Raw genomic sequence first — 27,588 nt, 5'->3', positions numbered from 1 at the left:
GACTATCAGTTTTAGACAATGAACCCAATCTTGATAATGACTGATTATTCAGGACCAATTTAAACAATAATCAATCATTCAATTTCTTTGTTAAATTTTGTCTATACATATGCCATGCATATAAAAACTGTCATATAAGATATTAGGCACTTCAGTAATTTAGAAAGACAAAAATACCAATAACATTTTTCTCATGGTTAAAGGCCCATGTTGTGCCTTTTATATTATTTTAACATTAATATCTGTTTCTGTGTACCACCAGAAGGTTTTTTTTACCAAACCACAAATGATATAAATTCAGATCTTCATTTCCACCACAGACGCCAGCTCACTCAGCCCTAAATGTTCTTCTCAAAGTCTGAGGTGAACCAAGGAATCTTGAAGCTGTGATATCAGATTTAAAGGATGTGGCCTCTAACAGACCCCATTGCATCATAAGGAACCATCCGCAGGTGCATCAGCGTACCTCCATGGGAACGCCTTACCGTATTTTCGGACTATAAGTCGCTCCGGAGTATAAGTTGCATCAGTCACAAAATGCATCATGAAGAGGAAAAAAAGATATATATAGGTTGCACTGGACTATAAGTCGCAGGGGTAGGCTACAGGAGCAACATATAGTGCCCTCTTGTGGCTGTAGACTTTAATGTTTTTCTTTGGGTTCATGTTAGTCAGTATGAATTAATTTTGACATATAAGTCGCACATGACTATAAGTCGCAGGACCAGCCAAACTATGAAAAAAAGTGTGACTTATAATTCGGAAAATACGGTAACGCCTTTAATCTGGTTTAAAATAACTACCTCTGATGTGAAGAGCAACTTAAAAGGGCCACGTCTCCTACCTGTCCTTGAAGAACCGGCGAAACCCAAAGGCAACAAGCTTGAAGACAGACTCCAGCACGAATATGACGGTGAAAATGTAGTTACAGATTTTCAAAGCCTCATCCAAAACCTGAGAGAAAGAAACAGTGAAAAAATACACAAGTCACGCACACCTTAAACTAAACTTAAAGGGACAAAAACGTATCCTGTGCTGCAGTCATCTGTATACCAACTACTAGAGCAGTGTTTCCCAACCAGGGGGCCGGGACCCACTGGGGGCCTCAGCAGATTTCCAAGGGAACCTCAAGATTACTTAAAATTATTAAAAATTGGACAAAACAAGCATTAAAATCAACATATTTCTTTTTTTGGCCATTTTAGTAGCGAATATACATCTGTCTAGTCATTACAAGTTCTAGGTAATTTTAATTAAAAAATTTAGTGAGTGGGGAACCTCCAAATATTGTTGTGGGCAACTAGGGGGCCTTGAAGTGAAAAAGGTTGGGAACCACTGATGTAGAGTATGTGAGTAGGGCAAACCCTACTGAAAAATCCAGCTAAGACCAGCAATGCTGGTGAGCTAATTTTAGCTGGTCTTCCAGCTTGGTTTTAGCTGGTATTGCTGGAGTAGCAAGCTGGTCTAGCAGTGTTTTGGTCACTTTTTAAGATGGTCTAGCTGGACGTTGCTGGTCAGGCTGGAAGACCAGCTGACCCACCAGCTTGACCAGCTTTGCCAGGCTTGGAGGACCAGCTTAGACCAGCTACTGCCACCTTAAACCAGCTAAAACCAGCTACCAGCTTATGCTTGTCTCAGCTGGATTTTTCAGTAGGGAAGTGGGAGTGGAGCGGAAGTCGGAGCGTCGTGGTTTTCTCACACTCTGAGAGCACTCCAAAGTGAGTACAACTCAATTAACTACCCATAATGCATCCATGGGTGTAAATCTCATCTAACAGTTGGTGGGGATAAAAACATAAAATTTCTAATTTGGGTGAATATTAGCTACTGTTCCAATAAAGCATGTTACTGAATGTATCTTCTGCACAGGGGGTTGCGATATTTAAAAAGAAATGAAAATGTACAGTGAAAGGTTAAATAGGCACAAACGAGCGAGGAGTAAGTAAGAAGGGAGCGGGGAGGGCATAAGGAGGGCATGAAAATGGTCAGCCCAAAATGGAGCTGGGGCAGAGTGATTACGAAACGTTTCTTGCCACCCCACTCACAAACTCTGATACCGACTCAAATCAATATACACACTGGTCTACCGTATGTATGATGAGTATAAGTCACTCCACAGTAAAACTCTGGAAAAGATTATGTGATATAAGTGATTAGATTAGCCCGGGGTACACTTTAGTCATTAGCCAGCATTGTCAGGCTCTGACAGTGTTGGCGGATGCTGGGGTCCGCCTTTCCCCCTGCACCACACAGTAATTAAGGCCAGGCTAAGCCTGACAACTCACCAGAAAATCAATTGATTCTGTTCACCCAATGAGTGTGTAAGTGGTCAAAGCCTAACAATTCCCTCCGCTCCACTTCCTCCAAGATTCAGCAGGCCGCCGGGTCTCTAATTAAAACGGCTTGCTATTTATAGACACAGGTGAGGTCGCGGACCTCCATTAGTAATGGGCGCGAGCCCTGGAAATCATCCCGATAGAGCTGTCTAATGGGGACAGTAAACAGCAGCTCTGATTGATGTAAATATATCAAACATTATAATCATTATGCTTGCACTGCACGTGAGAGTGCAATCCCACAATGCATCTCAGTAAAAAATAAAATCAGGATGATCCAGTTTAAACGGGAAGGGAGATCCCCTTGTAGGCATCATGCAGCTTGGTAGATTCTGGAACATTTGCTAACTCATGTAAGTCCTCTATTGAATATTCATGAATGGTCTCTGTGGTCCAATTGTTATTATGCACGGGGAAAAAAGTTCAATTGGGGGATATGAATACATTTTATTGTATACATAACAGCGTGGTTTATTTAGTGAGGCATTGCTCTCATAAGACATATTTTTACACAGGCAGCACTACAAAATGTCTTGCCGCAGAACAATTAAATTGCAAATAAGTATAATACGAAGAAAATGGTGTACTTGGAGCACATTACAGCACATCCATAAACATTTAGCTGCTTGATCAGCAATATTATCCAGAGCCATAAAAGTAAGACATAAACATCCGGTTACACAAGAAGTGACTCTTAATGGGATATCAAGATGCACATCAACTCCACAATGTTTTACCTTGGGCTGCTGGTAGTGCTCCATGGACATGGTGATGACATTCAGCCCGATGACAATCGTGATGAAGAGGTCCAGATAGTGGCTGGTGCATATCTTGTGGATGAGAAGTCGTGTGGGTGAGTAATCGGAGTAATAGGGTTTACTCTGGGCTTCTGAAGAACCATGAGAACAGGAAGCAAGCATGAAATAACCATAATGAAAGAAACTGCGTTTTGTACACATTCACACCGAAAGAGGAAGGGAAGAGAAAGGCCAGTGGAAATAGAAGAAGCTAAGAGACAGATTATATTTGTATTATTCACACGAGTTAAAGGAATAGTTCACTTGAAAATAAAAATACATTTTCATGTCTAAATCTGTATTTTTAATTAATCTAAAGAGTTCCCTTTAGTACCTCAGAGGTACATACTGGAACCAAATCTATACATACATATATCTAAATTGTATATATAAGTACCTTTTAAAGGGTACGGCCCAAGTGATGCTTGGGACCATTTGTTCTGGCAGTGTACAGATTTGGACATACATGACAACAGGATTTTGATTTATTACGTAAACTATTCCTCTAATCATTAATACATTTATGTGGTCAGTCCACTGCCTGATATCTGCTCATTTACAGACAACTACCAAATACTTCAGCACAACAGATTATCTTAGGGGTCCCGTAAATATATAAGGAACTCCATTTGAATATAATGCACACATATTTTATAAAATGCAGGTTGTGCTACACAATCCACTTTTGTAATATGTTCAGTTTATTGTATTTTTTGTTCCTTACACTGAGGACAGAGAGGGCTGGAGGGATAGTAGAGTAGCAGGGGATGGGGAGCTTATCATCCCGACGCACAGGCAGGAATGTGAGCGGCAGCTGTGTTCCCTGTGGTCCTGTCAGCCCATTAGGCAGCCTGTTCCTGGCACCAGCCTATGGACCGGAGGAACAGGTGCCACGTTCAACCTTTCTTTCTTTTAGAATATAATGGTGCCGTATCAGCAGTCTTCGAATAATCACATGGCTGCTTTCCACTGGATAGAGAATTGGAGTGTGACTCATCTGGAACATGTCCAAATTATTTGCTCATTAGAAGTGATTTTTTGGGGTGTTGAAATTCATTTTCCTATCAATGCAAAGACTATAAGCCCCCAAAAATGTAAACACTACTTTTTGGGAAAAATCAAAATAAGCAGACATATAATAATGTGCTCGATAATGGTGCAATTTTTGGGTGGGATAATCAGTTCAATGTCAGATATACGGAATCCTATTTGGGAAATGTGAATATTTTTGAAAGCCAATCTATGCAACGTGCCATCTCTGTGCTTGACAGACATAGGATTTAGTTAAGGGATTAAAGGGACACTCTACTTTTTTGAAAATAGGCTCACTTTTCAGCTCCCCTAGAGTTAAACATTTGATTTTTACCATCTCCCGGTCTGGCCGTATCACTTTTAGCATACCTTAGCATAATCCATTGAATCTGATTAGACCATGAGCATCGCGCTAAAAAATAACCAAAGAGTCTCGATATTTTTCCCATCTAAAACCTGACTCCCGTTAGTTACATCGTGCACTAAGATCGACGGAAAATTCAAAGCTGCAATTTTCTAGACAGATATGGCTAGGAACTATACTCTCATTCTGGCATAATAATCAAGGACTTTGCTGCTGTAACATGGCTGCAGCAGGCGTAGTGATATTAAGCACTGCCCGAAAATAGTCCCATTGGTTAGATTCAGTAGCAGGGGACTATTTTCAGGCGCTGCGTAACATCACTGTGCCCGCCGCAGCCATGCCACAGCAGCAAAGTCCTTGATTATTACACCAGAATAAGAGTATAGATCCTAGCCATATCTGCCTAGAAAATTTCAACTTTAAATTTTCCGTTAGTCGTAGTACCTGATGTTAACTACAGAAGAGTCAAGTTTTAAATAGGAAAAATATCGAAAACTCTTTGGTTATTTTTTAGCGCGATGCTCATGGTCTAATCAGATTCAATGGATTATGCTAAGATATGCTAAAAGTGGTAATGCCAGACCCGAAGATCAGCTGAATGGATTCCAAAACGGTAAAAATCAAATGTTTAACTCTAGGGGAGCTGGAAAATGAGCATACCTTCAAAAAAAGTGGAGTGTCCCCCTAAGGTCAGGATAAGGCACATTTTACCAAAAGGCATGAAATCACACACTTTACCTTTAAACATGAGCAAGAGAGTATTTATGGAACATGCGCATTACATGTACAGTACTTTGCAAAAGTCTTAGTTCACCATCACCAGCTTTGTTGTTTTAGCAAAGTTTTAATGTCCATCCATATTTATTTTTAACTCTTTTTTTAAGATACAAACAGAAAATAGAGGAAATATGTACACAAAATTAAAAACAAAATCATTTTCAGAACTAAATGTCTTCTTCAGGTATCAGTCAGTATTTAGTGTTACCTCTCTTGGCACGAAACACATCATTTGATTAGAATTAGAAATTAGGATTTAAGTTCATTTAGGTTTAAGAGATCCTGCATTTGCCTGCTATTGCTCAAGTGGAAGAGGAGTTTACCCTAAATACTTGACACTTTAGCTTATACTGTTTTTAATACTACATACACAGTTCCTGTATTTTCTGGTTGTATTCTAATAAAGAGGCTGAGATATAATTATATATGATCATCATACAATTGCAAAAACAACCAATCTAATGATAGCATGGTGATGATAGCACTTTTATGCAAAGTGACCTGTACAGGGCATTCAATCTAATATTTATGTTTCCTGGTTATCAAACCCATGACCTGAGCTACATGAACATCAGTTATACATGAATTTTCTGTTAAATGCCTAAATACATAACATGTGGGGTCACTCCGGTGTGAGGTCCCAGGACAAGATGCCAGCTACACACCGGTTCTGTGGCTATTTAACAAAGGAATCTTCTAAAGCATCTGGCTTTAATTCCATTAATTGGAGCCACGATGTTTTTAAAAGTGCTGATTCAACGTTACCCGAGGTTCATAATGTACAACTTATGAATCTTAGACATGCAGACTTGGCTAAACATTGCCCTTTTGTTTTCATTTATTTATTTATTTTATTTATTGTTACTTTAATGACTATTAGGATCCAACGTGAGCTGCGATGAGGTGCGCTGTTCTCCTCTTTATCCCACATGTTCCAAACTCATTTATTTGGTCTGCAGACAACCATATCCAGGGGGAAGCAACCAAGACCATTCATTGAAAGCAAAGACAGTTGCTGTGTAGACTCTGTCCCACTTTCAGAGGTGCTTAACTTTAGTTGAACCAGGAGTTCACATGTGTAGCAGCCTGGTTTTAAATTAGACAGGTCAGCTCCCTTATGGCATCCCCACTTATCCACTTCTCTCCTACCCCCTCAAGTGAGACGCACTCCCTTTGCACACTTTCATATCTTTAACAACATTGGAAAACTAAATTTTGAAATAGATTCCAGTCCAGTATAAACAAAACCTTCTTGTTAGGTTTTAATAAGTGTTCGTTTTATTAATAATATAAAAAAACAGTGACAGAGGGAAAGCGCTCTTAATATCCAGATGTTTTGGTATCTTTTGAGTACTGCACTGAGTTCATCGAAAAAGATAGTTGCTCACTGGCTTGCCGTCTGATGGCCGGTTTCACCCTAACCAAACAAAACTTGGGAGGGAGTGAATGACTTGGCATCACATTTATGGAAAATGGATTGAGCTTTTGTTTCCTGCTGGCAGCGTTGGCACTCTGATGTCATGCCATGGCAAGGAATCCAGCTAACGTCCACATCAGCCAAATAAGTTTTAACAGGATTTCAAATGAGAGAAAATGGATGAAAACTATTTTTAACCAATGCGAGAAGGATGAAATAGCAGTGGGGAATGTGGCTCGTGGACCTCTCAATCTCTGTCTCTATTTTTGTGGTACAAGTTAATGATACCATGACTGTGATTTAATGAGACATTCTTTGCTTAGATGGCAATTTTAGCCTTTTTTATTTGAGAATGATTTTGGATGAAGTAATTGAAGGTTTTGGGTTGAAGCACTGACAGGATTAGAAAACTTTGATTGCCCACCAGTACTGGACTTGTGGTAAGTGTTACAACTCAGTGCAATATCCATTAGCTACCCGAAGGAAGGTACAACTATAAATCTCTTTGCTTTCTTGTCCCATTGAGACTTGAAATCATGCTGGTCTTAAGATTTGATTCTGTGGCGCAGTTCACATGCACTTGGAGGTACAGAAAAGCTCTCAAAGAAACGCTTAAAACAAGGAACTCTGGACCCCATACAATTATATTTACCCTAAAATAAGATTCTGAAATAAACTTTTGCATTAAATCTGATTTCATGGCTTACGTTTTGTAAACATCTCTACTGTACCTACAGAGGTCCAAAGTCCTTTTAGGAAATATATTAACAATTAATCATAGAGAAAAGATGTGTAAGAAAGAAAATGTCCATCTGAGAGATAAACCAAATAGCAGCTAGAATCTCAGAAGCTAAGATCAGTTGGGAAATACAGACAAACTCGTCCATTATCAACTTGTACAACAAACACCACAGAGAATTAAAACTCATTATTATTTATGTTACATAGAGGACTGCTTTTGAAGACTCTAAGACTGAAGGGTGCAGATTACCAACAAAGTGTTGATTTTTTACGGTCACCCTGACAAAGCTCTCTAAAACTGCACTTTTTTTTAACAAACTACAGTACATCACAGAACAATGTGTTCAGTAAAGATCTGCCTGATAAGTCATGTGGGGTAAAAGCCACGAGCCCTATAGGGATTTGGAAAGTGGGAAGGCTAGACTTATTTAGAGAGCAGCTAGAAAAAAATTACAAAGCCTGGATGGCAAAATGTCAGACAAAAATAGAAAGAGATAAAGCAGAGGTGATAAAAACAGCCATTTGAATGGGACGGTAAATTGCACACTCATTTACTCTATGCCAAATGGTTTGATGCTGGTTTTACACCTCTGCAGTGCATTATGGTCAATGACTGCTCTATAAAGTATTGAGTCGATGTCCGCTGGACATAATCACTGATTCACACCAATGTCAAACATCGCTTTTTGAAACAATATACGCCAGCACACACCGAGTCAAAACCAAAAGGACGTCGCTTATGCCTTCTAGAGGTGAAAGACAGAAAGCAAAGATAATAAATAAATATAACTGAAATAAATAAATAAGTGCTTGAACATGGAAAAGAAAGCACACATCATACACAGACGACACCGACAAACAAGCAAACGAACGTACAAAACATAGACTAGAGACAAATATCACAGACACACGGACAATATATCATGCTGGTAGACTTAGCAGACCGACCACACTTTCTTTCTGAGTCTGACTTGAGGCAGATGGCCGTCTGAAATGGAGGCTGAATGGCACAGGCTGGTGGTTGTGAAGCTGAGGGTGTGTGGATGGGCAACGGTGAAGATGTGTGATGAGTCGCACGAAGTGATGTCACTCCGTATTACTCAGTATGAGAGGTTAGTTAGGGGTCCTAACATATTTCATCCCACAAACAATAAAACAACGAATACCGAGAAGAACGAAAGTGTTGTTTATAAATGAGTGTCTTAACAATAAAAAAAACTTGGGAACGTATGCCAGAGTCATTATTTACTCACCCTCACATTGTGAAGTAAAGATTATTTTCTTTTTGGTCTTTTTTTATCACAAAGTCATTGCATAACTTAAGGGGATCTTAACTCTTTCCCTGCCATTGATGAGTTAACTCATCAATTAAGAGAAAACGCTTCCCTGCCAATGACGTTTTTTTCCGGCAATCCGTATCTCCACTATTATCCACCAGGTGGCGCTCTTACCCAACTTATAAAACCTGGAAGTATTCCCTTAGGGCAAACAGTTTAAACTCCATGTATGTTTTGAGGATCGCTCTGAATATGATCTCTATCAAAAGTTCTCACAAAAATTAAATTATCTCAGCTTTTTGCTTAAAATTTGGTATTTTTGAAGAAAATATGAGGTGATAAAAAGAGAACAAATGAAGTTAGGATAAAAATTGTTTTGTGTCTGTTCTTTCATTTGATATATTGTATGTTAATATATTTAAAGAAGAACATTTCCTGGAAGGAAATAAGCTTTTATGAAAATAATAAAAAATGCTGGCGATCATCTTTTTTTAAAACACTGGCAGGGAAAAAGTTAAGTTATTAATTAAATAATTTGTATTAATAAATAGTGCTAAAAAGTCTGAAATGCTAAACCGTTTAGCTTTTTAGACTTTTAGCACTATTTATTAATACAAATTAATTGTATAATCTTTGTTAATTTTATAATAATATTAATAATAAGAACAACAACAATAATAATAATAATAATAATCTGTATTATTATTATTATTATTATTATTATTATTATTATTATTATTATAAAATTAACAAAAAATATAAAATACATTTTATTTATAAATAGTGCTTAAAAAATCTAAAAGGCTAAACTCTAGGGCTGGGCAAAAAAAAAGATTTTTCAATTAATAGTTTTTCAAAACATGATCGATTCAAAATCGATTCTCAAAGAGCAGAATCGGTTTTTTTATTCATATTTATTTCCACAAACATTGAACGTAAGATTAACGTTAATCGAATTACTAGTCTTCTCCACTAGATGTCACCCTCTTTTTTTGCCTTGCGCGATGTTACCAAGGAGCGAGAGGCGAGCCTGTCATTCATTCATTCAGTGCTTAAAATGGTGGTTTCAGATGCTTCATCAACCACCTTCACATAAAAAGTCAGAGGTATGGAAGCATTTTAGATTTCGCAAGCAAGATGACGACGATGGTGTTGTGGCTTTTAATTTCTTTTTATTAATTACCCACTTGTAAACTGCTCTTCACTGTTCTTTTTTATTAATAAAGTATTTGTATTAAATCTATATTCATTGAGTTGAATCGACAATTGAGTATAAGAACCGACACGAGAACTGGAATCGTAAACTAAATTGAGAATCGAAATCGAATCGATAGCTTGTGAATCGAAATCGAATCGATCTGGAACATCTGAATCGATAACCAGCCCTACTAACCACTGAAGATTTAAAAAAACAATTACAGCATATGAAACAGCATAAGGGTTTGGAATAACATGACGGTAAATAAATAATGACTAAATCTTCATTTTTGGTTGCTTATGCATTCATTCAAAGGTAATGTGTTCCGAATGTGAAGGTCAACCTCTGTTTACAACAGCAAAGGGACATATTCTTATTCGTTTTAATTTGAAACCTCCAAATCCAAACACTGTTGGACCAGAGTGATTAACTACATATTTGAATAATAAAAAACATCATAAAAACTCGTTGTTTCACTGCGTCCTAGTTTGAACTTAACCAAAATCTTGGAGTTATGTTTGACTTCTCGTGTTTCAGTTTTTATATCATCATTCCTGTTTCATAAGTTGCTTTGGACGATTTTGTCCGAATGAAGTATTGTTCTGTAAATGTAAATGCAGCAAAGCATCACTCATACTTCTTCAACCGATACATAAATCCCTAGAACCAAATCAGCATCTATGGTCATTCCACTAATGCATTCCCAAAATTCAATTCTTTAAATAATCATACTTATTGTGCTGATATTGGTGTTGTTTCAGAATTTACAGCAAATACTCCAGAAGTTTTTTCTTCTCTATACAGTTCATGCTTATTTACCCCAGACAGAGGTCTTACTGCTGGTATTTGTCAAGCCTGCACTCCTGCAACATGACAAATAATCATACATACAGTATCAGTACAAAACTCTATAAGGTTAGAAAAAGATCACATCAAACCACTAGGACTACAGCAACATCCTTACAGAAGATGTTGCTGTAGCCTCTTTTATCTCCATTCTCTATCGATTCAGTTAATAAACCCACTCCCTACTGAATGAACCACAAAGACCCATAAACAGATTAAGTGCACTTCCTGCCAAAAGACATGAGTCTGCTAAAATGTGGGACGTTGCATGCATCCAAAACCAGAATCAAACTAACAATTCAGATGTTTCTCCTTGTGAAAGGTAGCAAAACGTTCAAGAGCAAGTTAACAAGCATTTTAATCTGAATTTTAAGATATATGGGCTGTATCCCTTTCAAACACAAACCAAACAAACTGGTTTAAATTAAATAAATATTTGCAGTTTATTCAAATATGAAAATTCTCATTATTTATTTGCCCTCATGCCATTCTAGATGTTTATGACTTATGTTATTTGCTTATATGGAAGTCAACATGGTGAAGCTCTCTAAAGCACATCCATCCATCATTAATCCAGATGACTTCAGAAGGTTATATGTCTTCTGTAGTAAAACATTTATGAAAGAAAACAAATGATATTTTAAGCTTTTTAAAGGCCCACTGAAATGCCTTGAAACATGCAGCATTATTTGATGTGTTGACGTCATTTAAACTGAAACAGGAAGTCAGTATGGAACTATCGAGAAGACCCTCCTGCCCTTATTTTTTTAAATAACCAAGCGTTTAATTTAAAAATGTTTGCCAAAAATTGTTAGGAAACTAGGTAAAGATAATGTTCAATGAAGATATAAATTTCCTAATAGGGATGCATAACGATTAATCATGATTAATCTATAGCAGAATAAAAGTTTTTGTTTACATCATATATGTGTGTGAACTGTGTATAATAATTATGTAAGTATATTTATAAATATGCACACATGCATGTATAATTTTAAGAAAATATTTATTTATTACGTATTTATATATAATATAAATTATACATAAATATACAAATGTATATACACATGTAACATTTCTTAAATATATACATGCATGTGTGTGCATTTATCTTTACAAAGTATTATACATAGTTCACAAACACATATGATGTAAACAAAACTTTTATTCTGCTATAAATTAATCGTGATTAATCGTAATGCATCCCTATTTCCTACAGTAAATATTATCATTTGTAATATATGTTGGCAAGTACTTTATTTGGACAACTTTAAAGGTGATTTTCTCAATGTTTAGATTTTTTTGCACCCTCAGATTCCAGATTTTAAAATAGTTGTATCTCTGCCAAATATTGTGTTATCAGATGATGCATAAATCTCAATTTAAAAAATGTAACCTTATGACTGTTTTTGTGGTTCAGGGTTACATATAGGTTGCTAGGTTAAACCAGGTTGCTGCTGGTAGAGGTGTTAGTGAGACCAGCAGGGGGTGCTCACCCTGTGGTCTGTGTGGGTCCTAATGCCCCAGTATAGTGACGGGGACACTATACTGTCAAAAAAGCACCGTCCTTCGGATGAGACGTTAAACCGAGGTCCCGACTCTCTGTGGTCATTAAAAATCCCAGGATGTCCTTCGAAAAAGAGTAGGGGTGTGCCCCGGCATCCTGGCCAAACTTGCCCATTGGCCTACTAATCATCCCCTCATACTAATTGGCTATATCACTCTGTCTCCTCTCCACTAATAAGCTGGTGTGTGGTGGGCGTTCTGGCGCAATATGGCTGCCGTCGCATCATCCAGGTGGATGCTGCACATTGGTGGTGGTTGAGGAGATTCCCCCATTCATATGTAAAGCGCTTTGAGCACTGGAAAAGCGCTATATAAATGTAACGAATTATTATTATTATTATATGATCTGCTCTATCGCGCTGGACCAGAAAACTCACATAATACTGATCAATATCAGACTTCATTTACCCTAATAGAAGGCATCCATCCATCTTAATAGTTTCTCAACCCCTACATGGTCTACTATGTGCAATTCTAAGAACTAGTAAATGTATTAACACAGGTCTAATTTCAGGCAGAGGTTCTGTGTAATGCAGGGGGCGGGACGCTTTAGCGAGCATTTGATTGGACAGAATATTTGATGAGAAGCTAAAGTGTAGGATGACGTCATAAAAGCGCACATGCCAAACTGAAAGTTTTAAAGGACAAGTTCAGTATTTTCCACTTAAAGCCCTGTTTTCAGATTGTTTATGATGAAATAGAACGGTTTTCACTGAAATTTCGACATATGCGGCTGCCCCGAGAATTTTTGGGTGTTTCTTGTATCACCTCCCACCTTTACAATGGGTTTATAGGTGCACTGGAACAATCCTTCCTAAAATGCATTAAACTTTCGTTTACAAAGACGTGAAACTCACCGAGTGGTCAGGGCTGTTCACTGATATGCTCACACAAAAATACTGAAAAGAACATTTGCATAACACCGCCCTAGTTTATACACAAAGAAAAGGGTGTTAATTTCATTTGCAGTGTAGGGTTGTCCCCGCCATGCATGGAGACGCTGTGTTTTTCGTTGCGAAAGGCAAACTACTTTGTTTGGCCTTCCAATAGAGGAAACATTAAGAAACCAATTGAGGTATTCGGGCAGTCACAATGCACTGGACAGATGGCCAATCGGATCACACCGTGCTTTCTCAGAACAATGAGCTTTGTACTAATTGACGCCTTACAGAAGGGCGGGACTTAGAGGAGCTACAATTATGTACGAAATATTAAAATAATGCAGGTTTTTTACCATAAACCACGCAAACACATGGTATTACACCAAATACACAAGTTTAAATTTTGTTTTGTTCAAAGTTTAATTTTGATTTCATGGGGACTTTAAGAACTGTGCATCCATGATAACCTACATCTCAATGCAGAAAATTCAAGTAATTACACATAGCTGCGTATACAGTACAATGAAGTCATGCAGTATACATTTGGGTTTGCTTGAAGCTGAGTTTCGTATGAGATAATGTTCAGATTTGGATAAACTATTAAAGTGACATAAAACATTGATGAATCAATAAAACTCCTATAAAGTAAATGTTCAGGGGTGCAGAACGTCTAAGGAAAGGACATGCAAAATGCAAAATTGTAGCAAAAGTAATTTTTCTGCTAAAAAGTGGACACCATCTGTTCAATTTGAAAAAGTGTGTTGCTTGACCAAGTTACATAAAGACTTTTTGTCATTTTCACTTGCAGAAGGAAGAAAGGAAATGATGTTTGGAGTTGCCAGGTTACATAAGCAACCATGCTGCTTTCTGCTGCCAACAGTGGAGGTTACACTATACTTGATAATTTCATTTTCTCTGTGTTACTTATTGCTCCCAAAGTAATAATTGAGACACGACATTATATGCTACTTTGAAAAAAAAACTACAGGTAGGAGCGAAACTGATAATTTATGTACAAACATGCACACACTGTTTTTTTGTCCTTTTCGACCCAAATAGACCAGGTAGTATTGGTTATTTTTTTAAACACAAAGCATGACAAACTAATCTCATTTAGATGATAAATTGATAAGAATATAAAAACAGCTCTTGATAGAAACTGGCATAATAATAATTTTTATATGTAATGTACCCTATGTTACATATGAAGAAATCCTTTGTTAATACTGCACTGAAAAAAATAAATTGTTGGCTCAATGAATTATTTTTTAGTAACTAGTTCCACAGAAATTTTACGTTCACTCAATTTCTGACTCCAAAGTGTTACCTGGATTGATGTTTTTTAGTTGGCCCAAACTTGACTCAAATATAAAAAAGTATGTTTGCTCAACTAGCTTTATAGTTCATTCAACTAAAATTTTTTAATCAATTGAATCTTTAAAAACTTACAGCAAAGACTTTGTCAATTAAAATTTAAGTATTTACTCAATGTTGTATGTGTTATTTCAATTAATATTTATTATTTGGGAATTTTTAAGAAACTTTTTTAAATTATTTATCAAATAATTTATGCTGGTGTTGTTAACAAATAATTAACTTCAGTCACATAAAAACAAAAGCTTTATTCACTTATCATACAGACTGAACATACAGAATTAAGTCTTCTCTAAATAGAGGGCATAAAACAGTCCAAAAGGCACTCCAAAGTCCGTCAGAACATCTGCAGGGCCATTTAGGAGACTTTCTTCAGCCCTCTGGTCTGCCTCTTCCACATCATCACTGCTCTGTTTTAATAAACAGAGGAATATAAACACACACACATACATAAATAACATGTTTAATATAATAAAGCTTGACGGTGAAAGATTTTATACCCTAAAATTGCCAAATTTCCCTCAGATATCACACGTAATTGAATTAAACACTATTGGGCGGTTTTCTCGGACAGGACTTATCACTGACTAAAATACTGACATCTCTTAACATATGAGTGCTTTTGTTTTGTCTCAAAATGCACGCCAGTATTGTATTTTATAAGGTTTGTTTGTAAAAATGTCCCAATTATAATTAAGACGGAGTCCTAAACCCTGTCCGGTATTATCTTAACTAAAATAGCTCCACTTTAACTCGGACACATAACATAACACACAGGCCCGGATTGGCCATAGGGAGAACCGGGAGGATTCCCGGTGGGCCGGTCTGTTTTTTTGGCCACGAGGGCCGGTGTTGTCATGCCACCGGGATGACGCGTATTTGCGGGTGAGAGATGTCCCCGCCGCTTTATGCACAAGTTGATTGTGTCCCGAGTCCCGACCACTTATTGGAAGAATTCTTGCATTAGGGTTCATTGACATCTAAAACGCATGGGAAACGCAGGACGTGCCGCTGTCTTCTGGTTTTCAAAGCGCTTATTTGAACACGAGTTTTGTTTCAGACGCGTCTATATTGAGTGCGCTTGCCGGCCGCGCGTCTATATTTAAAATAAACTTGAGCGCGTCTTTTGAGTGCGCTTGCCGGCCGCGCATCTATATTTAAAATAAACTTGAGCGCGTCTTTTGAGTGCGCTTGCCGGCCGCGCGTCTATATTTAAAATAAACTTGAGCGCGTCTTTTGAGTGCGCTTGCCGGCCGCGCGTCTATTATAATTTAAATAAACTTGAGCGCGTCTTAATACAAACGGGCTGGCCTCTAAAAGGAAAAGAATTTACAAAACGTGTTTTTTTATCCAAGTCATAGATGAATTCTCTAGAATAGTCATTATTCATCGTTTATTGCAAGAGGAACAAAAATCTATTTGATGCAAAACTCATTAGTTTATTTGAAAAAAGTAGTTTTAAAAGTATATCCATGATGTTTTCTTTTTTTAACACAATGTAGGCCTACGTTATTTAGCAATAGACATGATCTAAGTACTAAAAAAAGATACAGATTTTTTCCATTTGTTTCCAATGCATACTTGATAAATCTTGCTTGTGTATTGTATATCAGGGGTTTCCAAACGTTATCAACCCAACCGTTAATCTCAAGACTCACCGTTTTTTAGAAATAGAAATATAGAGGAAAACACAAACCCATTTGTTTCCTTTAGTTTTTGAATAAGTTTACTTTAGTAATATTATGGCCTTATGATTATGGCAAAAATTATAATTGTTTACTGCATTTGCACAGAATATGAAATTATATATTTGAAAAATACAGTGAATTGCAAGGCTGCAGAGAACAGTGCACTACAGACTTATACTACTGAGGGTTTAAAGATATTATTTTAATACTCAGTCGTGAACTAAAGTGGGCCGGTCTAAGGCATGAAACTCCAGGGCTGAAAATGAGTCCCACTCCGGCCCTGATAACACACACTTTAACTCGGACACATACATAACATAACACACCTTTATATAACTTATATGTTTACAAAAACGTCGAGTATTTGCGTCTTTGCCAATTAATATAGTCTAAAATTAACATTTATTTACAAACACTTACCTGACGTGACATTGAGGAAACGGCTGATGACTTGTGTCGTTGTGGGAAACAGTGAGTGATTCCAGCTGTTACATGCGGAATGATCTCAGATGAAATGACCTGTGATCCAGATCCTTCCGAGTTAAGTTAAGACATTTTAAATTAAAAACTCACGCACATACTGTACATACACACGCTCGCGCGCACACGGGTACGCACACGGGTATATTTAGAAGTTTTATTTAAGATTGTTATGATATTGGGACTATTTCTCCACCCGCTCCTTCAGCTCTGAAGTTCAAATTCGGATGCAGTCCGGTTATAACAAATGTAAAAGATGAAACATCACTCAACAGCGATATCAATTAAGTGCAATCCTAAAATATGATTTAAAACATAACCCTTTCATTGTTAAGTATGAGAAATTAAAATGAATTCAATCACGTTTAAACGCCACAGAGATACCAGAGCCAGCAGTCGATTTCTGATGCGCTTGCCGAGGCAAGGCTGCGCTGGGCGGGGTGTGAGCGCTTAAGTGTCTGTGATTTTCTGGAGCTCATATGGAGCTCATCTACGTCTGAAAGTGTCCGAGCACATTTTTAAATAGACGCTATCTTTACTAACCGACCGCATATTTAAACTTTAAGCACATACATTCACGCCTGAACAACTCTTAAAATTACATTTTGTGACCAAATAACAGTAATATTATGAGCATTTTGTTGTCAGGAAACATAGCTGTCATAAGTCCACATATTTACCTGATTTGTCTTAATTAGTTCAGTCAACATAGCCATTCTGAATGTTGACTGAATTTGAAAATAACCATTCATTTAATATTTTAAACACAGATTTATCTAGACTTAAAATAATATGTCTTCTTAACTAGCTCAAACAAAAAACTTGGTTTAACTTATATATTTTTGCCCGTCCAACATTTCATTAGTTGGATTTTTTACAGTGTGTATGTCCTGAAAAACTGCTGGCAGAACACAGTTTCGATCAGGTACCTCGGAGAGCAGCTAATAAATGATGGCTGGGGTAGGACACAGGTAAAGGAGAGGCAGATGGTTCCAGCCCTACTGCCGTGTGATATGATTAACCATCCCTTTGATCCCACACGAGAGCATACAGGAAGTATGGCAGTCCAACAGAAGGAGAACAGAAGCTAATTGAGAAAGACAGACTGGTGGGGGGTAACACACCCCCAGCTCTCCCAAACAGAAACCTACAATGATCAAATATGCTGAGGAGCAGTGTAACTGGACGGTCAACTAATTACCTGATTTCCTTCTAAGTAGAAACTAAATGAAGACTGTCCGATTTTTTGTCCTGAGTGATCTTAATGAACCTATTTCATTGCTAAAAAACAATGTTATTTTGTGTATTTGGTATCAGTGGGGCTCGTAACTGCTCATCCGAGGGGTGCTAATTCAAAATAAGTGTTCGGAGTGTTATGTGTGTTGCTTGCGTTTTCAAAATATGTGTTTGTTGCGTCATGTGAACCATGTGCATTACGTGTATTGTCAATATAAGTTACTGCTGCACACGCGTCAAAACCGTTTATGATAAAAGAGACGCTCACATTCACAAAATACATGCAAGACAGTCACTTACCAGTAAACTCTGATTTCGCATGAGATTATGTGAGTATCTGGCAAACGCGAGCGTTTCTTTTGTCGTGGACCCTTTGGACGCGTCTGCAGCGGGCACTTGTTTTGACGGGACATGTGATGCACATAGGACCTCTCGACGCGCAAGACACATATTTTGAAAAAAGGAACCACACACGTGACGAGCTACATACATGTTACTTCGCATCCAACGCCCTCGAAAAAAGAAGTCACTGGCCGCCACTGTTTGGTATAATACAATGTGTAAACTTGGTTTATGGTTCAAAACACATTATTTTCCACATAGCAAACATTTTTGTAGCTCCAGATATACTGCTTTCCTCAAACCCTCTGATTTTGTACAAGGCTCATTGAGTGCGTTTACATGCACAGTCTTACGCCGATTATGCTTAATAAACTGATAACACGTGGTGTCATGTAAACGCGTAAAACGGTTTTCTTTAATCTGGGAAAGCCCATAAACGGCGAAAGCAGAAACCGATCGGCACAGGTAGTTTTTTGCTCATTACCCCGATTTCGCATGGCATGTAAACACCTTAACCGGCTTTCTCACAGTTTTGTCCATGTGCGCATGTCTCTGCGTGTGAAAGATAAACGTCAGACGCGGAAGTAAGCGCAAAGTAACGCATAAAAGTCTACGCTCTACTAAAGCAGTTGGCAGAGAAACTGCGAAAATAAAAACTGATGTTATATTTACAGATTCTGGAGACATGAAAAGAGATAAAACAATATAGCTTAAGATAGATATGCCGTCTGCTTTTTGATTGACTGTTATGAACTACAGGCGATGACATCACTACCTGCGAGAAACCTGACAAATCTCCAAGTCCCATGTAAACGCAGTTGTCTGCATAGCCGGTTTATTGATTTGCATGTAAACGCATGAAAACAGTTTTCTAAAATAAGCAGATTTTTGATAGTTATTCGCTCCTTACCTATTCTGTGCATGTAAACATACTCAATGATCTGAAAAGCGCTGTGTCCCTGATTGGCCAGCTAATCTGTACATTGTGATTGGCCTGATTACCTCTGAAGTCAGCCGGAAATGTGACGCTCTTTACCATGTTTCAAAGATTCGCTCACAATGTAATGCAATGACAGTTAATTTAGTTAATTTACAGGCTATGAGTCAAAGTGGGAGAAATTATGAAAATGACGGTCTTGTCCACGTCAACAGACTCAGGAAGTAAACATTTGCTTACAATCCGTGTGTTTTTTGTAGTCCAAGAAAAGAAATTTACGTTGGAAACGATAACTCGCATCATCGTTTACTTTGCGGTTTGTACCCTTTGCATATAGTTAACATGTACTAATACACACTTACACACCAAAAGAAATGTAAAACCGTAAGTCGGACAATAGTTGCTCTTTAACTCTTTCCCTGCCATTGACGAGTTATCTCGTCAATTAAGAGAAAATGCTTCCCTGCCAATGACGAGAATTTCTGGCTTTCCGCAATACCGCTATTATACCGCAACAACCCGGAAGTAACGCCTCACGTGAAAGAGAAAGAACTCCAAATATATTTTAAGGATCGCTCTGCATCTGGGGCCGTATTCACAAAGAATTTTAAGGCTAAAAGTAGCTCCTAACTGGCGAATTTAGGAGCAACTCCTAAAAATAATGGGCGTGTCACTCCTAACTTTAGGACTCCTAATTTTTTTCACTAAAAGTAATTCACGAAGCATTTTAGCCCTAAAAGTAGCACCTAAGTCTGGGACAGCTTAAAAGAAGTCGAGAGGACTCCTAACTCACTAAGACCTATTCACAAACGATCTTAAAATGCCTTAGGTGCTGATCCTCCTTAACATGGACAGTTTCACCAACTCAAAAGCATTGCCTATACTTAAAAGGACACTTTAATGTAAACATATTGTTTATGACATTTGTTTCATAATTCATTCATGACAAGCAGGAAGTTTTTAGAATTACATGAAACAATAATGATATTAAATATTTAATATTGTATGCCAACCTGTTGCCATGCTTGCCCGTTTAAAGGCTGCAATCTCAACCCTTGACTGCGATTGTAATGCATACCACCGCCTCTCGCAGTCGTCCGGGGTCCGCGACACAAGCGGGAATGCTGCATTGATCTGCAAACAATATGGGCAACATATCTTGCTTTACACTGTCAAAAATAAAGGTACGAAACTGTCACTGGGGCAGTACCCTTTAAAAAAGGTCCTAATATGTACCATTTAGGTACACATATGTACCTTTAAAGGTACATTTTGGCAGTTCAAAGTACTAATATGCACTCTTTGGGTACAAAGATGTACCTTTTTGAAAGGGTACCGTCCCAGTGACAACTTTTGTACCTTTATTTCTGAGAGTGTAAGTAGTCTATTTAGGCTAATAGGATGTAAATTAATCAAGCAAGTGTTAATGCAATGTCGTTTTATTATTAGGCAAATGGCGGTTTTCATTTGGGTATTTAATTTCATTCACAACTTTTCTTTTATATATGCATTTCGATGGCATTACTATTATTATTTTGTGTAGGACACAGACATATTTCGATGTAATTCCATGATTTGGTGCGTGTTATGTTCCGCATGACAGCCCTGTCATCTAACAACCAATCACCGTGGTCATTGCGAGGCAGCTCGTGCATGAGAATTGACGTCATCCGTAGCAACGAAGACTCACTCTTAGTTTAAGAGTTATATTTTTTCCTTACTAAAAGTAGGTCTGAAAGGCGTTGTGAATAACTTTTAAGAAAAAACTCCTAGCTAAAATCTTTTAGTGCGATTTAGGAGTACTCTTAGTGGTAAGATAAAGTTCTTTGTGAATACGGCCCCTGATCTCTATCAAAAGTCCTTCACAAAAATGCATTTATCTCAACTTTTTGTTCAAAATTTGGTGTTTTTGAAGAAACCTAACCATATTTAAGAGGTAATAAAACGAAAACCAATGAAGGTAGGATGAAACTTTTTTTGTTTGAAAGCAGAGGTTTTTTTCTTTCATTTGATATATCGTATGTTTATATATTTAAAGAAGAACATTTTCTGGAAGGCATTATACTTTTGTGAAAATCATGAAAAATGCTGGCGCTGGCTGGCAACTTTAAAAAAAAAAAATGCTGGCAGGGAAAGAGTTAATAAATAAGTTAAAAATGGAAAATGCTTTACAAAATAGTCAGACTGAAATATTAAGAATGTATTGCTCCGGTCTGGACCACCACCAAGTCAACACCGTCCTATAATTACTGTACATTAACTGCATCATAATTTACATACAGCAGAATTAAGGACAATAGATGCCAGACTTTATGAAAAATAGTCAAAAATATGGGCTGCTAGAATATGTACTGTATAATTAAAAGAGCAAAACTGCACTACTGCATGATTTTATGTGTTACAAAACTGACCAGGAAAGACTTTCAATGCAGCCTATAATTAAGTTATATCACCACAAAATCACGCAAAAAACAGCAAAATCACGTCAAAATGAAAGAAGTGTGCTACACAGACATTTCACTCACGTCAGTCACAAATGAGTTTCGACAAAGTCATGCAGCCGCTGAATAACAGCCGTGTTGTGGTAAGCATGTCAGTAGAACTTGGAGAACAGTGTTATGGGGTAACATCACAAAACGATGTGAACCACTACGCCACAACAACGAACCAATGATATTCTGAAGCAGACAGATCAATAAAAGCTAAAACAGTGATAATATTCCCTTCTGTCAGCCCCAGTGCGTCACGTTGGGGGAAACACTGAGAGATTGGTTGCACGCTGACTGACTGTTCTTGCTGTAAAACTATATAACCTATCAAATGTTTGTTCTTATATAATCGTATGGTCTCTTTTATCTTTCTCTCTCTGTCCCCTGTGTGAGCTTGAGGCTGGGCTGACTGGAACTGATGATGAGGTGTGGAAACCAAACAAACTGTACAAGACTTCCACAGACAACTCTTGTGCGGTCAGATCAGATCTGATGAGGTGAGAGCATCGGACATCGATGGTGCCCTCCCAAGCTGGTGCCCACATCAGCAACCCCCACCCTTAACCCAAACCACTACCATCACCACCACAGTGAACACATAGACATGCCAGGAGCAATCTGTACCTTTCACTGTGAGTTCAGGGCTGGACCAGCTGACACCGGTCATTAAATCTAGAAGAATGAAACCGTGTTAATCAGGTAGGACATGCAGATGAACTGTCAAAGGAGCTGATGAAGAGGTGGAAAAGATTTTTTGAAAGAAAATGCTGATGGGCGTTCCAATTATTCTGAGTCCAATACTAAGTATATATACTCCGTCTACCTATTTATTATGAGTTTGGCTCTAGTTAGGCTCCTATGGTTTGCCTACATTTTAAGAATACCGCAGTCATTTTCTTGAATGACTTATATCCACCATCGACGTATACATAACATTTTTTGTTAAAATAATAATTCACCCCAACATTTTAATACTGTCGTTAACACACTTTTGAAATTTACCATGTTCCAAACCTGTATGACTTTATGTTAGCACAAAAGAAAAGTTTTGTTAGTCTTAAGCCTGAAGAATTTTTTTACGTTTATGCGAAAGCATAGTTTATTTGATTTGTACGTGTACAAAAGATGGATGCACATTCCAACAAAATGCAATGCATCTCCTAGGCTACATGCTACATACTCCTGTACATGTATATGCAACCTACGTGTACAAAGTACGTGCTATTACACACATTTGGCAGTGTGCGTACAGTACGTGCGTACTATTCTGATAATGAAATTTGTGTATCACATTGTACGCGGACCCTCGCATATGCGTAAAAACTGGGGCTAGGACGATAAATCGTGTGATTCTGCTTGCTATGCTTCCTAACCTCTTATGAAACGGCTGAAATTCCACAAGAGAGTGTATTTGATTTGTTAGACTTTGCTTCAAAAACGTGACGCCCAAATATAGCATTATAAGTCTCGAATGAGAAGTGAGAGTCGAACAGATGTCCGGTAGTAACTAATTGTTTCAGTTTTTATTTCGTAATTCGGTCCGAAACGGCAAACATTTTTGATTAAAAGGCTTGGATATTCCATTTCCTTGAACTCTTGGGGATTTATGATCAATTTGTTTTGGACAATTTCACGAGAGCGGATAAAGGAAAGATTTTGAAGGTAAGTAAACAAACTTAAACCGCGCCGCCCGGTTTAGGTAACTAACAACTAGATTACAGTTTTATGACGGCTATAAATGATCTTATGCTTTGTGTGTGTGCTTATTGGAATCCTGAGAGTCAAAGCTTTCAAACAATGTGCTGCATGACCGTATATTTTGAAGATTTAATGCTTTAAAGTTTTACTTCCGAGGGGGGGGGGTGTACCATGTACGGCACCGTGTTCCTTATCAGGTTAACTCTTTCCCCGCCAATGACGCGTTATCTCGTCAATAAAGAGGAAACGCTTACCTGTCAATGGCTAGTTTTTATATCAATCTATATTTCCGCTATTATCCAATAGGTGGCGGTCCTACGTAACTTATAAAACACTAAAGCATCCACTGATCCAAAAACTCCTGTGTATGTTTTGATCATCGTTCTGAATATGATCTCTAACAAAAGTTCTTTACAAAAATGCAATTATGTCAGCTTTTTGTTCAAAGCAGATCTGTACTCTCATTTGATATATTGTAAGTTTATATATTTAAAGAAGAACATTTGCTGGAAGGCATTTAACTTTAGTAAAAATCATAAAAACTTTTAGTTCAAAGCTTTTTTTTTTAAACGCTGGTGGGGAAAGAGTTAATGAATCATGAAGAAATGCCGCTACATCCAAAAGCCAGAGGGCGCTATGGTGCAGAAACTCAATAATGTGTCACAGAAGAAGTACCATTTACACACGCAGCTCCAGGAAATGCCTATAAGTATATTTCTTCAAACTTTTTCAGGTTTGTTCATGATAATACAGAATATTTATAATGACTATGTTTGACGATAGTTACTTTTTTAAATTAATTTTATAGACGACTCAAACTCTCAGTGATTTTAGATTGATAAGGACTTTCTACTGATTAAAAAGCCATAATACATGAAAGTGCAGTGCGTAATATCACCTTTGCGATTCAGAATTGATATCAGAAAGTAGGGCTGCACGATTCCAGGAAAAATGATGATCACGATTGTTTTGCTCAAACTTTTGATCACGATTAAAAATACGATCATTCTTTTAGTGAAGAACTTCTATTTACTTCAGTATTTTTATTACACTTTACAGCCATGTATATAATATTATATACATTTATATTCCTATATTATAAAATATTTTATTGTTTTGTAATATCCACAGCTCCAATTCTCTTAGATCTTTTTAAAACATTTAAAATAATTCCGCAAAATCCGCATAAATTTTGCAAAAGAAATCCGCAGAAATAACAAAAATAACTCCTTACACATTCCTTACAGCTGTACGACTATTGCAGCAATTAAAGCAGTTCAGTTTTTAACTGTCAAAATTATAAAATATCTTTTATTTATTTTAGAGCCTTTTTTGTTTGTTAAATTAAGGTTTTTGATAATGAACAAGCGGTTAGCGGCCGACAGCTAACGTCATGTTGACGACTTGTTTGATCAAATGAGCCTCTCAAATCAACAATTCACTTGCCTACAATAACGTCTATATAATATGTATATTTTCAGCATATAACAATGTTAGTTTAAATGTTTATTATCAGCACACTATTTTTAAAAAGCGGAGGGGGCTGCTCTGTTGCTCGCAGTCGCGGCGGGGTGAAGAAAAATAATGAATCAAAACAAAACGAAATAAACATGAAACGAAATAAACATGCAGGTTGCTTACCTTACACATACGCTATGCATCAATTAAAATTCAAGGCTTTACACCGCATTTTTTACATGACTACCGAAAGAAGTCTTTTATAGATTATGCGCAGTATTTAAGGTTTTTATTCAGTTCTCCATATTCCCCGATGCGCTGAAGGTCCTGTTGCTGGCGGAGACGCAACACTGTTGCAACAGGTACGTTGTAAATGTGCGTAGTGGACTCGTGCGATAGGTTAAACGTATTTCTTTTACAATTTATCAATGTCTCAACATTTCTTTAAATTAAATTATTATATATAAAGGTGGAGAAGCCTAAAAAATCCAGAGAACTGGCCGCATCAAATGTGATGTTAAAATTGGTCCGAAACCCGACCCAATGGGCGTAAAAAGGCTGAAATGCAGGGCTCTAATATATATTTATATCAAATTAGAATTAAACTAAAATAAAAACAAAACATTTTTGAATAAAAAATGCCAATGATATGCCTTTTATGTGGCAATATTTTTTTTAAACCCCTTGCTGCTCACGGTGCTTATTGGACACATATCCTCGGCTAACTTACATGATACGCGATCCGTTATTGTTGTCTGTGTCGTGGATGGTCGGGGATTTGTCTTCAGCTTTTGAAACTCTTGATATTTCAGGTTTGGACGGAACAGGAGCACAGTTTGCACAAGACTCATGACTTGATCAACATCACTCTCCTCAAATCCGAAATATCAAAATGTAACCCTTATTTTCTGTTGTAATACTCCAAAGACATGATATTAGTATGAATCATGATTAATCGTCCCAGCCCTAGTAAAAACAGAACTTTTCTAGGTTTAAAGTTCGTGTTAATTTTGCTTTACTGAGTCTTTTAAGCTTCAAAAAGAACACGTATGATAAGCATCTTAAAAGTAGTCAAAAGATTTGGAACATGACATCAAAGTCCTATGAACCATTTTTAGCATATACTTTCGCATCCTTAAAAAAAACTATAAAAGCCAGTTGCAGTTACAAAAAGTCTTATTCAATGTTATTGCACGAACAAGAGACACACAACACTACAACACTTATAAACATTGTTAAAAGTCGTTTGGAACAACATGCGGATGCAGGTCATTTTGGGGGAACTACCTTTTAACCAATCATAGTCTTACGACCACAAGTTCATCTACAAGGAACCACACTTTACTGCTGAGCTTTTCAAGCAAAAGCCCTAAATCATTGCAGTATGCTATCAAATATGACACAAGCCGTCCTAATAGGATTTTAGGTATCATGTTCAATGAAGTTTCAAAATATTAAATCAAGCCAGGCAAAACTGACACGCATTTAATTCCATTTCCCACTGGAAACCTGAGACATTGCGTCAGCTATTCACAGAAATGATGTTTGTAGCAAAAGGAAAGATGAACAACCGAGGGAAAAATGAAGAACATTTTTGTTAGCTACTGTATAGCAATGACGGAGTGATCAAACAAAAGTTACGCTAATCAGCTAATGTGCAAATGAAATACAGATTTAAAATAAAAGAAATACAGCATTTATGAGCAAAAATGGTGATTTCAACAAAATCTCATGGTGATTCTTACGTATTTTATGAAGTAGGTGAATTCGTATCATAACATAATAATATATTCTGTTTACACCCCAGTGATGTTGGGTTTTGGTTGGAGCTTCATTATTGTTTTTTCCTAATAATTGTTGGTGTGCCATTCACATTGTATACATTCATACAATCCACCTTGTTATCTCATGAGATCAGGTTGGACATTTAGAAGGGGTTGCTGTTGCAGTATAAAGTATTTGACCTTTTGAAATGAGATTAAGTATGTCATTATAGTCTTGATAACTAATGTGAGTGTTGTGAGATCTTGTGGTACTATTCTTTGACTCAAGTACTCAAGTTTGTGTAAAGATTACCTATTTACATCTGTATTTCTCAAGGCCTTAAAAAAAACAAATTCCATTTAAGCTGCTGCCCTAAAGATCAAACATGCTGGACTAATATCCAAGCCAGCTAGCATTCAAACAAAGATTAATTTGTGTTTCAATGTTAACACCTTCTGCTGAGAATAGCAGCTAGTGGAACCAAAAGTGAGGGCATTACCACGCCGTGCATCTTGGGTAGCATCAGAGCAGGCAGCTGATGGATTTAACCAATTGAAATGTGACAAGATTGATTTTAGTTACTTATCAGACTGCGCTGCCCTACATGCATGAGAGAGGGAGGATGCGCAGACTCCCGGGTCAGGGACGTACAGCGCACCCTGCTCTCCCAGTAAGCAGATCACCATGCAGGCCATGGGACATGCTCTCGAGACGTTCGTTCCCAGGCAAAAAGAGGCAAGCCGAGGGGGCAGGGTCCTACTTAATCGCGGGCCTGAGCATCTCATTCCTCATACGCCGGTCACACTAATTAGCATTAGCATCTAATTTAGCACGCCGGTCAAATTAAAGTGATCAAGCAGGACTCAGAAAGATGTGGAAAGGCTACCGAC

At 37.4% G+C, this 27,588-nt stretch overlaps 1 protein-coding gene across 11 annotated transcripts in view; it reads right to left on the bottom strand.

Moving 5' to 3' along the window:
- The window catches only part of cacna1g (calcium channel, voltage-dependent, T type, alpha 1G subunit), a 272,840-nt gene that overhangs the window by 31,985 nt on the left and 213,267 nt on the right, over positions 1 to 27,588 (bottom strand). For 6 of the 11 annotated variants that reach the window (XM_055176561.2, XM_055176552.2, XM_055176558.2 and 3 more), the window contains 3 exons: positions 22,403 to 22,450; positions 3,074 to 3,225; positions 845 to 954 (listed from right to left, as the gene is read on the bottom strand). In XM_055176561.2, coding sequence (XP_055032536.2) covers positions 845 to 954; positions 3,074 to 3,225; positions 22,403 to 22,450 — 310 coding nt within the window. The remainder of the gene's footprint in view (positions 1 to 844; positions 955 to 3,073; positions 3,226 to 22,402; positions 22,451 to 27,588) is intronic. The other 5 variants (XM_055176553.2, XM_055176556.2, XM_055176554.2 and 2 more) reach the window with 1 other exon arrangement.

This window comes from Misgurnus anguillicaudatus, chromosome 4, assembly GCF_027580225.2.
Source record: "Misgurnus anguillicaudatus chromosome 4, ASM2758022v2, whole genome shotgun sequence".
Lineage (NCBI taxonomy): Eukaryota > Metazoa > Chordata > Actinopteri > Cypriniformes > Cobitidae > Misgurnus > Misgurnus anguillicaudatus.
Note: the sequence above shows the minus strand (reverse complement) of the source record. Positions and strands in the feature narration are given on the sequence as shown.